Genomic DNA, 16,423 nt, shown 5'->3' on the forward strand with positions numbered 1-16,423 from the left:
AAAGGATAATCTTTTAATAAACTAGAACTTGCTATTGAATAGGCAGTCATTAGTCTCCACGGATATCAGGCACTTCTTAGCAGCTAAGATTGATTCCTTGGAAAACGGAGACTCTAATACCATGGATGAGTTGTTCAGAGGCTTTCCTCCAACCATCACACCTGGTCAAAAGTGAAAGCTCTACACTGACTTTACACATTGACTTTACGGAGAGTCATTTAGGTACAAATCTATACAATAAAAAGAACATAGTAGATACATAATAATTTGTTGAATAAGGAAGAGATAAATGTATACATAAGTGTGGGTGGAGATTTAGAGAGAAAGAGAGAGAAACTGAAACAGACCAAGAGATACATGTAAATAGATAAACTTGGATCCAAAGTTTGGGGTCAAAGCTAATGTATATAAATTTCAAACAAACGTACTCTAAAGAATCAATCAGCTTCTTGGGATCCACAGGGGGTGGATAGACTACTTCATCAATATGCTTTCGATTGCAGTAGGCATATGCCGTTGATACATGCATGAACACTTCCAGATTCTTCATCTGTTGTGCAAGTAGAATAAGCTGTCGTGTAGCAATCACATTTAACTGAACAGCATCTCTGTAAAAGAAAAAGTGACAATAAAAAATTGGGAAGCTGTGTCATTTTTTCACCTGTTAAAAAAATCTTATTTCCATTTTAGAGCATCAGAGACAGAAAGGGACAAAGAGTTTTTTGTTTCTTTACAACTGACCCCTTAGCTCAGATTTTGTGTGTTATTTCAACATGAAGTACAACCATTCTACCAGTTGTGTTTACAATTCTTCTGATTATAAAATAAACTTCATATTAGGATTGTAAAAATAAAAGCACAAATTAAAATTCTTAAATTACCCAGAAATAGACACAGATAATTTCAGTCTTTGGCTTTTATGCATACATTTTTGAAGTCATTTTAGACTTCTTTTGCCTCTTGATTTTTGAAAGCATACTGTTTTATGAAATGGCTATACCACCAGGAGAAGTAAGAATCATTAAGTAATTTTAAAATGCTATGGTAGAGTCATCAATAAGGGTAAAACAGTCAAAGAAAACTCAAAAACATTAAATTATATTAATATATAATCAAGTAAAAGTATGTTTACTTCTCTCTTTGTAGCAATTAACCCAAACACCTTTTTAAGACTACCTTACAAAATTCAAAGGGGTGTTATAATACATTTGTTACGAGAGGCAAATGCAAGACCCCAAGATGATCTATATATTCCCTTCTTGAAATTTATTTGAGGTAAATAATTTCACAAATGCAAAAGTATATATGCAGAAAAATAATCGATGAAGCATCATCTAGTAATAGTAAAAGCCTAGAGAGCCCAAATATTCACTATGAAATGGTTTAATAAAGTAGGTATCTTATCACAATGAAAGAATACAGCCATTAAAATAATTGACAACTATAAAAACATGGAAAATCTGTGTGAATAATATTTTTTAAATATATAGATTATGAAGTGAAACAGGATTAAAAACAAGACCCTGGAATAAGACCTGGGTTCAAATCCTGGTTTAGCTTGCCTATCAGCTAGGATTAGGTGACCTTGTAAAGTCATTCAAGCACTCAGGCCTCAATTTCTTCATCTGTAAAGGAGAATATGTAATGGAGACTAACTACTAAGATTTGTATAAAGTTAAATTAAACAAAATAGCTTGCAAGTATTCATCAGTATTATTCTTAACATAGTCCCAAAATAAGCATTCAATAAATATTACTTAAGGGGTGGATCGTTTTTGCTTTCTATTATACTTTTGTTTATAACTTACTTGAGGGGAAAAAAAGTTGAAATACCCAAAACCAGTAATACTGTGAAAAAACTGGCAAAGTAATACACTGTTGGTGACACTATAAACTGATACAACTGATCTGAAAGAGACTAGGACAAAGTACCAGGAATTATAGAAATGACAGAGTTATTAATCTAGTTAACCCACTGAAATTAACTGAGAGGAAAAACTTGTTCTAACCGTAATTTTTCAAATAGAAAGAAATTAAGATTCCCTAAATTTGTTTTTTGGGTTCTTTGGTTGTGTTTTTGCTTTTGTTTTTTAATTGAAGTATACTTGATTTACAACGTTGTGTTAGCTTCTGGTGTACAGCAAAGTGATTCAGTTATACATATATATTCTTCTTCATATTCTTTTCCATTATGGTTTATTACAGGATATTAAATATAGTTCCCGGTGTATACATTAGGACCTTGTTGTTTATCCATTCTATCTATAATAGTTTGCATCTTCTAGTCCCTAACTCCCAATCCAACCCTCCCCCGCCCCTACCCCTTGGCAACCACAAGTCTGTTCTCTATGTCTGTGAGTCAGTTTGTCTTGTAGATAAGTTCATTTGTGTCATATTTTAGATTCTGCATATAAGTGATATCATATGGTATTTGTCTTTCTCTTTCTGACTTACTTCATGTAATATGATAATCTCTAGGGCCATCCATGTAGTTGCAAATGGCGTTATTTCATTCTTTTTCATGGTTGAGTAATATTTCAGTGTGTGTGTGTGTACACACACACACACCCCCCACATCTTCTCTAGCCATTCATCTGCTGATGGACATTTAGGTTGTTTCCATGTCTTGGCTATTGTAAACAGTGCTGCTATGAACACAGGGTTACATATATCTTTTTGAATTATAGTTTTGTCCAGATATATGTGCCCAGGAGTGGGATTGCTGGACCATATGGCAACTCTATTTTTAGTTTTTTGAGGAACCTGCATACTGTTCTCCATAGAAATTGGCTGCACCAATTTACATTCCCACCAACAGCGTAGGAGGGTTCCCTTTTCTCCACACCCTCAGAAAAATTCCCAATATTTGCTATACTAAGTGAACATGACATAAATTACAGTATAGTAACATGATGTAATATCATCACATCATGAAAATTATAACTATGAAAAAGTTAGAAATATGGAAATTGTTTCAATAAGTAAAACTACAAATTCTATGTTTACGTTTTATGGAAAACAACATATTTTCAAAGACAGATCACAAGAAAATTTTTTTAAAAAATAAAAATAGTTTTGAGTACTTTCCGAAATTCTTACATGTTCAGTATTTAAGAAGGAAAAAATCCAACTGTTCTTTTAAAAGGTCAGGATATGTCACAGATAGAATCTGGTCTACTTGACTGTAAAGTAGTTCTTTGATGCGTATCACATTTGCAAAACAGTGGGAATGGGAGGGTACTGTTTTGGAAAAGGTATACAGAGAATATCCTGTTACAGGTTTCTGAGGACAGAACAACAAGTTCTGGGTCACTAGGAGTAAGAAATAGTTCATGAGAGGAAAAACTCTTGGGACTTATTTTTTCTTTTAATATTATCTGAGAACCTATGAAAACATACTGAAAGGAAAAAAAATTTTTTTAATGGACTAATTGGGTTGGGGTCTTAAAAACATGTGTATCTTTTTCCTTCCTTATCTCAACTGAGGGAGGAAAATCTGTTCAAATAGATATCCAGCAAAAAAGACGTTTCACAGAGAGGATACTGTCCACTAGACTATAAGGCAATGTGCCATTTTCTTTTGCATTTGCAAAACAATAGTGGTAGGGAGAGTGATGTTTTGGGAGCAGAACACAAAGGATATTTTGTTACAGGTTCCTGAGGATGGTGACAGAATTTCTGGGTCACTGAAAATAAGGAATAACTTGAGAGAGGAAGCACTCCTGAGCTTTGCCTACTCACCTCTTCCCATCCATCCACACCTGACAGCGCAAACCTGAAGGCATTTTGTGCCCATGTAAATAACTCTTAGGATCCCTGCCAGGCTAGTATCCTCACTCTGTTTCACTACCATCCAATTTGTACACCTTGAACTTTAGGCTGAGACCCTGACATGTTAGATCTGAAAGCATTTAGTAGTACCAAACAAAAATAAAGTTCTCACTATGTTTTGGTTATGGGGATTCAACACATCTTATGTAACACTGGCTTTTGGGGGGGAGAGCAAAAATGAACAAATCTTTGTAATTATGGTCCATCACTAATGTAGACATAGAAACCACTTTAATAAAGGAAAAAACTCAACTTGAACTGCCAAGAAATTTTCTTATTCACCTGTCTTCTATTGACATATTGGGTTGTTCAAAATCTATGCTGATAACACTTACAAGACCTTAAACCAGAGATCATGCTTTGCTTGACAGACACCTGTGAGCTTATTTAAAATGCAGATTGCTGGACCTCATCTTCAGACACTTTTTAATGTGTCTTAAATCACATCTTATATAAGTTCCCCAGGCCATTCTGATCTCTCCCTCATCACTCCCTTCCCCACCTCTGAGAAAATACTACCTACATGAGATCTCATCACTATATTGCTGCTGATTTTATTTTAACTTAATGAAGATATAGAAACAGATGTCTATTAAGGGGACAATTAATCAATCAGGGTAGGGGACCCAGTCATTTGTAATTTAAATCACACCCTAGGCTCTTATTAAAAATGAGGATTCCTGGGTATTATCTCAAAACTAGAGGGTCTGAATTTGGCAAATACAGTCCAAGATTACGCATTTTTAACACATTTTCCAGTAATCCTTAAGATTCATAATACATTCTAAAGTTTGAGAATCCATGCCCTTAGGCTCAACAGTTTTCTTGATCTTTTCTAAATCATCGATCTTTACTTCCACTCCTTTCTAAACACCTACTCTCATGTTCATACCCTGGGCCCTCTCACCCAAAATTGCTCTATCTCTAAAATCTCATACTATGAATTTTCCCCAGACCACACTATCTGTCCTCCCATTTCTGCCCTTAAGCCTGTTTTCTGTCCTCATCATGGTCTCTAGTCTCCTGACACTTCTTTACTCTCAAGTCCAATGGCCCTGTTCTACCTTCACTTTCCTTACTAAGAGATACCATACCTATGGTCAATTATTTAAGTAACTCCCTTTATTATCCTCAATATCACCCTCTCCTCATCTTTTGTCAGTATTTCTTTATAATTCCTAATCTTGATATCCATTTTTTCCCACTTCAAGATTTATAGACCACCATATCTGAAAATAAATGAGCTCTGCCACCTCTCAACTCTCACAACACTTTAATGTATGCTCTTCAGTAACTCTACATTTTCTATCCTATTTTATGGTTATTTAAGTATATTCCATCTCCTCTAATAGACAATATGGACTTTGCAAATAGGATCTGTGTACAATTTATTTTGATTTCCCCCAAAATACAGAGTATAATGTTGGGAGTAAAATCTGGATTTTCTTGTCCTGGCAGTAAAGGCTCTGAACCATTTTTTATTTGTGGGCTAACTTAAAAACTGGTTATAAAGAATAATTGTTCTGTAAGTAGTTATTATATGTCAACCTACAGTATTTTAGAATGTTGTAGTATCACCACTTAGACATCAATATCCATTAAAGTTGCTCCACAGAAGACAATAATTTCAATTAATGACTAGGATTGGGTCAGTAAATATGCATGCCCTGACAAGGAAGAGAAGAACAATAAATTTTCTTGTTCACCTGTCTACCTCCTTCCACTATGGTATCTCTAGTGAAAGAAGAAAGAATAATAATAAAAAGATTTCCCTTTTGTTAATCATAACCTTGCTTACCCTGAGGGGAAGAGAAAGAGGAGAGAACATTCCCCAAAAGTATTACACTTTGGTCCTCCTCGTAAGGTTACTTGGATGAGTTTCACCCTAATGAATGTTGCCTGTCTGCAAAACAATTTCCCCTTTAAAAGCATCTGATTTTCCCTTTGAGGACTATACCATAATTATCAAGTATCTATATACCTTTTTCCTTGAAAACAGTTTCATAAGGCTATGTGAACTCTTTCTTTTGGTTATGAAAGAAATGAAAGCTAGAACTACAGGGAAAAATACCAGTTAGATGGACTATTTCATATTAAAAACCTACCTGTAATCACACTATCCAAATATAATAACTGGCTGATATTAAAAGATATGTATATAAATACACATCTATGTACACACATATTTTATGAAAATGAGATTATACTATAGTTCTAATAAGATTCTTTTGTCACTTTTGAATCCTGAACACATAATTGCTGCATAAAAAGAACTAAAATGTAAATAAATTATTACCACCAGATAATAAAGGATAAAGTCAAGATTAGAACTAAGGTATGTAATTCCAAAGCTCACGCCCTCTCCATTATACAGTGCTGCCTCAGCTTCCTCAAGTATAAAATGGATTTGACCATGATATTACATTGGGTAACATTAAGCATGGAATGAAATAATGAGCGAGAAAACACCCTGAAACTATAAAGCATTGTTAGAGGAATCTAAGGGACTATTATAGTATCATCACCTGCAATATAGGCAAAACTCACTGTAATGCTTTGGCACTGAACTGTCATGTTATACAATGTCGATTAAGGTTTATACTTCTATACATAGACAATATGGGGGATAATCTCAAAACCCTTCACAATCAGAATTGAACTTAAAAACATTTTAAGAAGCCCTTCAGGCAATTATGAAACCTAAAGAAGTGTGCACCATTTTAATTGCTGTAAGACCATACAATTAGATTAACATTATAAAACTGTATATAACACCAAAAAATGCTCTGAATTAAGCACCATTATTTGAAATGCGTATTTGTTAGATTTTTAAAAACATAGTGACCATTTAAAATGCTATTTTTTTTCTTGAAATAGGGCATCTTGAAGGAAGTCCAAACCGTTTTTAAAGTAAACCTATATCCAATGTACCCTGCCCTTAACACTGATACCAAAGTTTTAAAACAAAAACAAAGTATGACTTCAATGTATAAGCCATTTCATCTTACTCTGCAAAACCTGAGCCTAACTTTTTAAAATTTTCAGATGAATATGTGTGAAGTAGACAAAGCTGCTGGGGTATACACTTCTGAAAGAATGGAGGGCAGAGGAAATAAACACTATTAGCTGTTAAGACTAATACTCCTACCCAAGGTAAACTTCTCTTTCTTCTACTCCACACTTCCCATCTCTTGCCTCCTCCCTGCCCCATATATAAATTCATGGCAACTTCTTCTAATAAACATATACTAGCTATCCGATGTTTTTAAACTGTTGAGAAAGAAAATTCTTTTAATGCTCTGTAGGACACGGAATGCTACAATTAACAGAGAGCAAACATGTTCAAAACACTTTCAAATGACTTGACTAAAAAGTAGAATTCAAATTAGATCTTTTAACTATGCCGCAGTTCAAATATCATATAAGTACCTTTACTTACCTCAAATTTTCATTAAACCTTACTGTAGCTGCACAGTGGAATATAATATTGGTAGACTCTATGATGATCTCTTTATCTTCTTCACTAAGAGCCAGTTTAGGTTGGGTGAGTTCACTGTTGACTGCTATAATTTTCTCCCTAAAATCTGGATTTTCATCTCTCAATCTGTCAAAAAGCTATCAAAGGGGAAAAACATTTTAGGGCAGTATTTTTCAATTTTCTAAAACCCATCATCACCACCTTTTCCTCCCCCAAGGATCACTATTTTTTAAATTTCAACTACGTGAATCCTAAGGTTGCTTAAATTGCTATCATTCTGTATGAAAAACACTCTATGGGGTCCACATTATTATCCCCATTTTATAGATGAGGAATCTGAGACACAGAGAGGTTAAGTAACTTGCCAAAGGACACAGGGCTGGTAGCTTGCAGAATTAAATTTTAACTGTCCATGCTTTTGTTGATTAGATTATATTATCTCTCAGAATAGACATAAGCAGTACAGACATCAGAACAATGTTTAAAATGATCATTCAGGGACTTCCTGGTGGTGCAGTGGTTAAGAATCCGCCTGCCAATGCAGGGCACACGGGTTCGATCCCTGGTCTGGGAAGATCCCACATGCCGCGGAGCAACTAAGCCTGTGCATCACAACCACTGAGCCTGTACTCTAGAGTCCGCGAGCCACAACTACTGAGCCCACGCACCACAACTGTTGAAGCCTGCGCACCTAGAGCCCATGCTCTGCAACAAGAGAAGCCACCGCAATGAGAAGTCCGTGCACCTCAATGAAGAGTAGCCCCCGCTCTCCACAACTAGAGAAAGCCTGCATGCAGCAACAAAGACCCAACTCAGACAAAAATAAATAAATTACATTTTAAAATAAATAAATAAAAATAAAATGATCATTCAGATTTCTAAAATCCAAACCTTAATTTATCACTTCATTTCATTTTGGTTTTAGTCTCTTTTAGTAGATTAAAATACCATTAATCATACTCTACCTAAAATCTTAGAAAAATTTTAAAGGGAAAAACAAAGTATGTTAAAGGAAAAAAAAGTTGGTAAGCAAATGTGAATATGAAGCTGGATAAACTTGAGATATACATATAGGATTCTAACTTGAAAATAGAAAATTCAATATTCCTTAAGTATACTCAAAGGAATAAATTTAACTAGAGAATCAGATCCCAAAATGGTTACAGTATAAAGGTACATTCAATTGTGAGTCAAATTTAATTTTTTATCCCAGATTTTATAGAGGAACACTGATGTCACCTCCAGATCACTGTTCTATTACACCCTGACTCTCCACTCCATTGAAAGTCCATATTTGTAGTTTAAGCAGAGATTCTGAAATCTGGGGAAAAAAGTCTATAAAACATATATGGTACTCTCTTTCACCTTCCCAGGTGACTTTTAGTAAGTAACAGTCTTCCCCTCCACCACTGCTAGCTAGTGACTTCAATATTATTGTTTTCTTATGTTAATAAAATATTTACTAAGCATTTCAGATGAACTAAGTACCTTCTAGACACTGAGAAAACAAGAATTATGACCTTTGCCTCAAGCTATTTAGAGTCTAATAAGAAAAATTAGACAAGTAAACAGACAGTTAAAATATAATGTTATAAGTAATAAAATAGGGATAATATAAGTGTTATGAGACTGTACAGGAGCAACATCTAGCCCTGCTAGTTGGGAAGGACCTGAGATTATAAAGTAGAAGAATAGTGTTGCAGGTAGAGAAAGTAGCATGTATAACCACCTAGAAGTAATAGAGCACTAATCTTTGGGAAATATAAAAAACTCAGTAAGACTTGGCCAATGACTGGACGAGGGATAAGGAATATAAACTCCACGTGGACAGGGACTAGAGTCTATTTTGCTCAGAACAAAGGCCCCAGATAACAGAGTGCCTGGCAAGACAGTGACATGATAAACACCTGTTAAGTGAATAAATTCATTAGGTGGAAAACACTGGGAGAGAAAGAAGTGCAGCTATGGAGATACGAGTTCAGTTTTGTGAACATTGAGTGTAAAGTGTCAATGAGAACACCCCAGAAGACTGGTCTAGTAGAGATAACTGGCTCTGTGGGTCCTGAGTTCAGGGAAGAAAGAGCCAGACTACTGATATAGATTTTATTAACCACACAGGTAGCCCTGGGAGAATATCACCCAGGTAGCAGCAGTGATGAGCTCCCAAGGTCCAGACTATATGAAGCTTTTTCCAAATCTAATTTAAAATACAACTTTTCACCTCACATAAAACAGAAGGTGCTGAGTAATTACCTAACTGGACCTAGTAGGAAGAGATCAAGGCCAAGGACAGAATTCTGAAGAATATTTAAGGGGTTAGCAGAGAAAAGGAGCCTGAAAATGACCAGAAAAGTACTTTTAACACACTGAATTCAGACTTTTTCATTCTCCCAGATTGCCAATGACCTTTAATTCCCCTTCATATCAGATATGTCCACCACTACCATCAATATGTGATCACGCTGTTTTACAAGTTACATCTCAAATGTGATGCTCTTCCCTTCTTTAGCTACCATCTCTTTATTCAATACCATCTTTTCCAAAGTTTTTTTTTTTAATTATTTATTTATTTATTTATGGATGTGTTGGGTCTTCGTTTCTGTGCAAGGGCTTTCTCTAGTTGCGGCAAGCGGGGGCCACTCTTCATCGCGGTGCACGGGCCTCTCACTATCGTGGCTTCTCTTGTTGCGGAGCACAGGCTCCAGACGCGCAGGCTCAGTAATTGTGGCTCACGGGCCCAGTTGCTCCGTGGCATGTGGGATCTTCCCAGACCAGGGCTCGAACCCGTGTCTCCTGCATTGGCAGGCAGATTCTCAACCACTGTGCCACCAGGGAAGCCCCTCCAAAGTTTTTAACCCACTGGTACCCCAATTAGTTCCGACTTTACTAAGTCCACTAATGCCCTCTTTAATGTATTTTATTCCCTTTCCAGAATTTATTTCATGGTCAACTATTTTCACTCCTTGCCAGCAATGAGGTTTACCTTCCCAGAGACATTCCTGTAAATCAGTGGTTCTCAAGTTGGGGCAATTTTAGCCCCCAGGGAACATTTGGTGATGTCTGAAGACATTTTTCTTTGTCAAAACTGGGATGGTGAGGAGAGGGAGCTGCTGGCATTTAGTGGGTAGAGGCCAGGAATGCTGACCACCCTACAATGCATAGGACAGCTCCCCATAACAAAGAATTATCTGGCCCAAAATGTGAATAGTGCTGAAGTTGAGAAATTCTGCTATAAGACAATGTCCCACTACAGTATATGCTCTATGCCTATGCTTTTATTCCTGTTTCAAAATCACAGAAGGCTCTACCTAAAAGTTTCTTAACAACTTTAAGTGTACATATTCACTGCTACTTGATATAAAAAGAACTCATTTTATTGATTCACCAGAAAGGCTATACCTAAGTGGGAATGAATGGCCCTAGGAGTAAGTGGTGGGATGTGCCGGGGGGAATTAAAAGCATAAGATAAAATGACAAAATTTTAGAGTATTTTAGTCAAGTATTTTTTAGACAAATACTTGGGGACAAGGCATTTTTATATTGAAAATAATGGCCATATGTTTAGACTAAACTATAAAAGTTCAATGAAATTTCAGGCTTTCAGTAAAAGATAATCATTTTCTTTACAAATTAGACTTACTGGTGCAGAAAAATTTTAGAAGCATTACCCTGGAGACCCCAGAGAAGATGCCCAACTCTTTCACATTTAACTTAGGTCCTCAATTCCAACCAAGACATCAGCTTCAATAATTGCTCCTATCCAATCTCTCTTAACACCTCTACACTCTCTCTCCCTCCCTCTTAAAAACTCTCTAGACTGTAGGCTCCATTAAGGCAGGGACTCTTATTTATTCCTGAATTCAACCCCTTACATCAAGTCAAGTGCCCAGCACTGAGTAGGCACAATAAATGTTTTCTTAAAAATAAAAAATGAATAAGAATAAATAACCTCTCACTAGGGGGAGGGAGGGTGTTGGGAAGGGAATTACAATATACCAATTACAAGTGGTTCATGATAAAATGCCAAGATGAGTAAACAAAGGGCAGAGATGGCAGCAAAACACACATGGAGGCATTATTACTTAAAATAGGCCTTGTGGTCTTATAGCCCCCTTGATGACTCCCTTCTCACAGGTTTTAAGGGAAGCAAAGAATTCCAAAAGGATTTGGCAAAAAATCAGAAAGAGGAAAAAGAAGAGACACTAACGTACACTATCTGAATAGTTAAGAAGTTTAGGGATAACTTCTAAATTTTGTAGAAAGGATTTTACATCCTACAGTTAAATAAAAATAAAAGCAACATGTTAAGTATCTGCTGCATGATGTCAAAGAAAAGCTACTGTGACATGACAATTAGTTCTAATCCAAAGAACTATCACAAAGGTATACGAAGTTCATTCAAAGTAAAAAGTCTGGTTAGTTGCTATGTAAGGATTTGCTAATTTTTTTTGTTTTTTCCAACAGGACTATAAGAATTTAGATAGACAAATGAGCATCATTCTCTTCCAAAAAAAAAAATAATAATGCTATCACTGACATTTCTTTGGAGGTATATGCCTATAGAGTCTGAGCCCTTGCAAAACTGAGCTCACAGCTTTCTAATCACTTTTGTTTCTGACTCCAATTTCATTCTCTGAATCTTTACTGCCAAGCTTGGGTTCAAATTAATTTTGGATGTCTGCAAAAGTCAACTCTCTCCTTAAAGCATGAACATTTGCCCCTATTCAGTATATCCATTAGAATGTGTCTGTAGGCTGTCCCCACATGGTCTAAGCAACACTGTACACTCTTAATCAGCACCAGTTCTCAAAGTGTGGAAGATCCTAGGAGTCCCTGAGACTCCTACTTAGGGAGTGCACAAAGTCAAAACTACTTTCATAATAAAAGTAAAACATTATTTGCATTTTTCACTTTCATTCTCTCACAAGTATGGAGAGGAATTTTCCAAAGCTACATGTGTAATGACATCATCACTCTCGATGGCTAATGGAATGTGTGCTTGTATGTATATTCTTTTACTTTAAAAATTTCTCAATTTTAAATGGGACCTAACGAAACTTAAAAGCTTTTGCACAGCAAAGGAAACCATAAACAAGACAAAAAGACAACCTTCAGAATGGGAGAAAATATTTGCAAATGAAGCAACTGACAAAGGATTAATCTCCAATATTTACAAACAGCTCATGCAACTCAATATCAAAAAAACAAACAACCCAATCCAAAAATGGGCAGAAGACCTAAATAGACATTTCTCCAAAGAAGATACATAGATTGCCAACAAACACATGAAAGGATGCTCAACATCACTAATCATTAGAGAAATGCAAATCAAAACTACAATGAGGTATCACCTCACACCAGTCAGAATGGCCATCATCAAACCATCTACAAACAATAAATGCTGGAGAAGGTGTGGAGAAAAGGGAAGTCTCTTGCACTGTTGGTGGGAATGTAAATTGATACAGCCACTATGGAGAACAGTATGGAGGTTCCTTAAAAAACTAAAAATAGAACTACCATACGGCCCAGCAATCCCACTACTGGACATATACCCTGAGAAAACCATGACTCAAAAAGGGTCATGTACCACAATGTTCATTGCAGTTCTATTTACAATAGCCAGGACATGGAAGCAACCTAAGTGTCCATCGACAGATGAATGGATAAAGAATTGGCACACATATACAATGGAATATTACTCAGCCATAAAAAGAAACAAAATTGAGTTATTTGTAGTGAGGTGGATGGACCTAGAGACTGTCATACAGAGTGAAGTAAGTCAGAAAGAGAAAAATAAATACTGTATGCTAACATATATATATATGGAATCTAAAAAAAAAAAATAGTTCTGAAGAACCTAGGGGCAGGACAGGAATAAAGACGCAGACGTAGAGAATGGACTTGAGGACACAGGGAGGGGGAAGGGTAAGCTGGGACGAAGTGAGACAGTGGCATGGACTTATATACACTAACAAATGTAAAACAGATAACTAGTGGGAAGCAGCCCATAGCATAGGGAGATGAGCTCGGTGCTTTGTGACCACCTAGAGGGGTGGGATAGGGAGGGTGGGAGGGAGACGCAAGAGGGAGGAGATACGGGGATATATGTATATGTACAGCTGATTCACTTTGTTATAAAGCATTAACTAGCACACCATTGTAAAGCAATTATACTCCAATAAAGATGTTAAAAAAAAGAAAAAAAAAAGAAAAGAGGAAACTAGAAGAGGAATACAGCATAAAGCTTACTTTGATAAATCTATACACAGAAAAGGATGGGTGAAGAGTTGAACTGGGGAAGCATAGATCATAACTACAGTGTGAATACCTGACTGGAAAATTGTTCTTGTTAACTCTCAGCACTCGATGAATGATCTAGCAATCCAGTATAAAATAAATCAATATTAATATTAATATTGCACTACAATTATCATAACTACTAAATCACTATCATTGCTATTACTGCTTCTATCATGTTTTGAGTTTTTACTATGGCCCAGGCTTTGTGCAAAATGTTTTAAATAGCAGTATCTTATTTGAATCAATCATTCAACATGTATTTAACACGTGGTCTGTGTAAGGTATTGTTAAAGTCTCAAAACTTTATAAAGAGGTGTTACGGACTGAAAAAAAAAAAATTCTCAATTTTAATCTCTACTACAATAAACATCAATAAGATACTTGAAATAAAACCTCACAAAAACAAAATCTCTTTGAAGTCCTCAATAATTTTTAAGAGGTAAAGGGGTCCAGAGATCAAAAGTTTGAGAATCACTGCCTTAAATAAACAGAATCTTTCAACCTATTTGGATGATATGAAAAAATATAGCCATAAGGTAATAATATCAGTCTGCAATACACTGCAGTCAATATACATTATCAAATAATTTGCTCAAGAGTTTTAAAAGTCACTTGGAAAAAAGCTATAAATTATATCACGTTTTTTAAAAAGTCCTTATACTAGGCTACCAAATAGTTTTAATTTTAAAATGATATTGAATACAGTTTAGTCGATCTTCCCAGTTCTCAGGAAAAACTGAAAATGACCTTTGTACCTACCACACTTTAAGATGGCAAATTCTTCAAGCATAGTTATTATGTAGCTAGATTTTACGGTAGTAAATACTGAAATATTAACTCACATCTTTTTTTTCATTGTCTCTAAAGAATTTAGAAACAATAATGAAAATGACTACAACTTGTCTTTTTTTTTGGACATGCCACATGGCACCCGAGATCTTAGTTCCCCGACTAGGGATCGAACCCATGCCCCCTCCAGTGGAAGCAAAGAGTCTTAACCAATGGATCACCAGGGAAGTCCCTTGTCTTTTTTTTTAATTGAGATAACTAACACTGGTTTATAACATCATATAAGTTCCACGATTAGGACATTATATTTTGACTCCTATATACACTACTGCATGCTCACCAACAAAAGTTTAGTTTCCATCTGTCACCATACAGTTGACCCCCTTTACCCATTTCACCCTACCCCCAACCCCTTCCTCTCTGGTAATCACTACTCTGTTCTCTGTTTTCATGTTTAACTCACATCTTACTTTTAAAAATAAGTACGTAGAAAGTTCACGTGATAATTCCTTAATCTAAGAGTTTAAAAATACTAGCTACATTTTTCTCATGTGTAAGTATAAATATTTGTTCGAAGCCCTCTTCCTCAAGTCAAACAAGCAAAAATTTAAAAGAATAATTAACAATTTTAATTGTATTTTAAAAGGCAGAAACCTCACTTGGGGAGAGGAAGAGTGTTAGTAGGAATACTCCAGCACTTAGTATTTACTTTACATGCCTTATACAGAGTCCAGTAAAGCAGACAACACAGCTTGCTCTGACACTCTTCCAACCTGCCAAGCAGTTCTCAGAGCCTCTGCCCGTGCTGTTCCCTCTACCTTTAACACTCTTCCTCCACGTACCACATGGATTCTTCCTCACTTCATCATTCAGGTCTGTGACCAAACGTCACCTCAGAGAGAACTTTTTCTGACCATCGTATCTAAAGCAGCACCTCCATCACTTTCAATCCCCCTTTTCTGCTTTACTTTTGAACAGCACGTGCCACTATTCAACATGTTATATAGTTGTTAACTTGTCTCCCTAACTAGAATGTAAATTCCAAATGCTGGGATTTTGTTTTCTTCACTGCTGTATCTCTAGTAACCTGAACAGCTTCTAGTATATAGCAGGACTCACATCTTTGTGGAAGGGAGGGAAAATGGGAAGAACACAAGTGCACGAGAGTTTGGGGCAATGGGAAGAACGTTACTAGAGTATAACTACCCTTGTGAGCTATACTGTTAACTGAGTAGCCCTCAAAGAAGTAGATTTGTTTTAAAAAGTAATTCAGAGAAAAGAAGTTTTTCTAGTTGAAGTAAAGATTATTTAAAGTTTTCATATGGGGACAAACTCAATAAACAGTGGGACAAAGGTAAATATTATTTTTATTCTTTAATGCCCTATTAATAGTTTCAAACAATTTATTTTTAAAAGGAAAAACAAATATTAATTTACACCTCACTGTTAAAACCCTGTGGGTCTAGGATTACCTCTTAATGGGGAGGAGGGGGAATACAAACAAGAAAAACATGGATGCTTCACAAAAGAGAGAAGTTTATCTTTCTGAACCAAAATTATATTTGAATGGAAATCATTCTCAAACAACGTAACATCTTAGTAAAGAAAACATTCTAAATATAGTTTAACCTTTTCTTAATTTATCCTTAGTCACTGTAGTGAATATTGGTGATTGTATTTTATTATAACGCTGTAATGTTAAGAAAATTAAAAGTTTTATTTAAACCCTCCCACACTTCTGTACAGGTCTTACTGTGTATCTTCTCTTTTTCTCTTAATTGTTTTTCTGTTATCATACTTTATCACTCCTAGGAGATAAGCTTCCCACTACTGCCCTAACCCATAAACTGACTTTTATTCCTTCTGATGTTAACCTCTGTTATTCGCTGCCCTTCACACACTTCTCTTTTGCTTTTGTCATCTTCTCTTTTAATTTCTGTAAACTTGGGCACCAAGTTTTTTGCCATTGGCTTCAGGAAATTAAGCTATTTTTACTCAGTGTGTACCAGCTACAACATTTACAAC

General features: G+C 35.7%; 1 protein-coding gene across 2 annotated transcripts in view; it reads right to left on the reverse strand.

Annotated features, from left to right (window-relative positions):
• The window catches only part of FAR1 (fatty acyl-CoA reductase 1), a 76,484-nt gene that overhangs the window by 21,259 nt on the left and 38,802 nt on the right, over nucleotides 1–16,423 (reverse strand). For both annotated transcript variants that reach the window (XM_057552497.1, XM_057552496.1), the window contains 2 exons: nucleotides 7,271–7,446; nucleotides 429–608 (listed from right to left, as the gene is read on the reverse strand). In XM_057552497.1, the coding sequence (XP_057408480.1) occupies nucleotides 429–608; nucleotides 7,271–7,446 (356 nt within the window). The remainder of the gene's footprint in view (nucleotides 1–428; nucleotides 609–7,270; nucleotides 7,447–16,423) is intronic.

The sequence above is a fragment of the Balaenoptera acutorostrata genome, chromosome 9 (assembly GCF_949987535.1).
Source record: "Balaenoptera acutorostrata chromosome 9, mBalAcu1.1, whole genome shotgun sequence".
Classification (NCBI taxonomy): Eukaryota; Metazoa; Chordata; class Mammalia; order Artiodactyla; family Balaenopteridae; genus Balaenoptera; species Balaenoptera acutorostrata.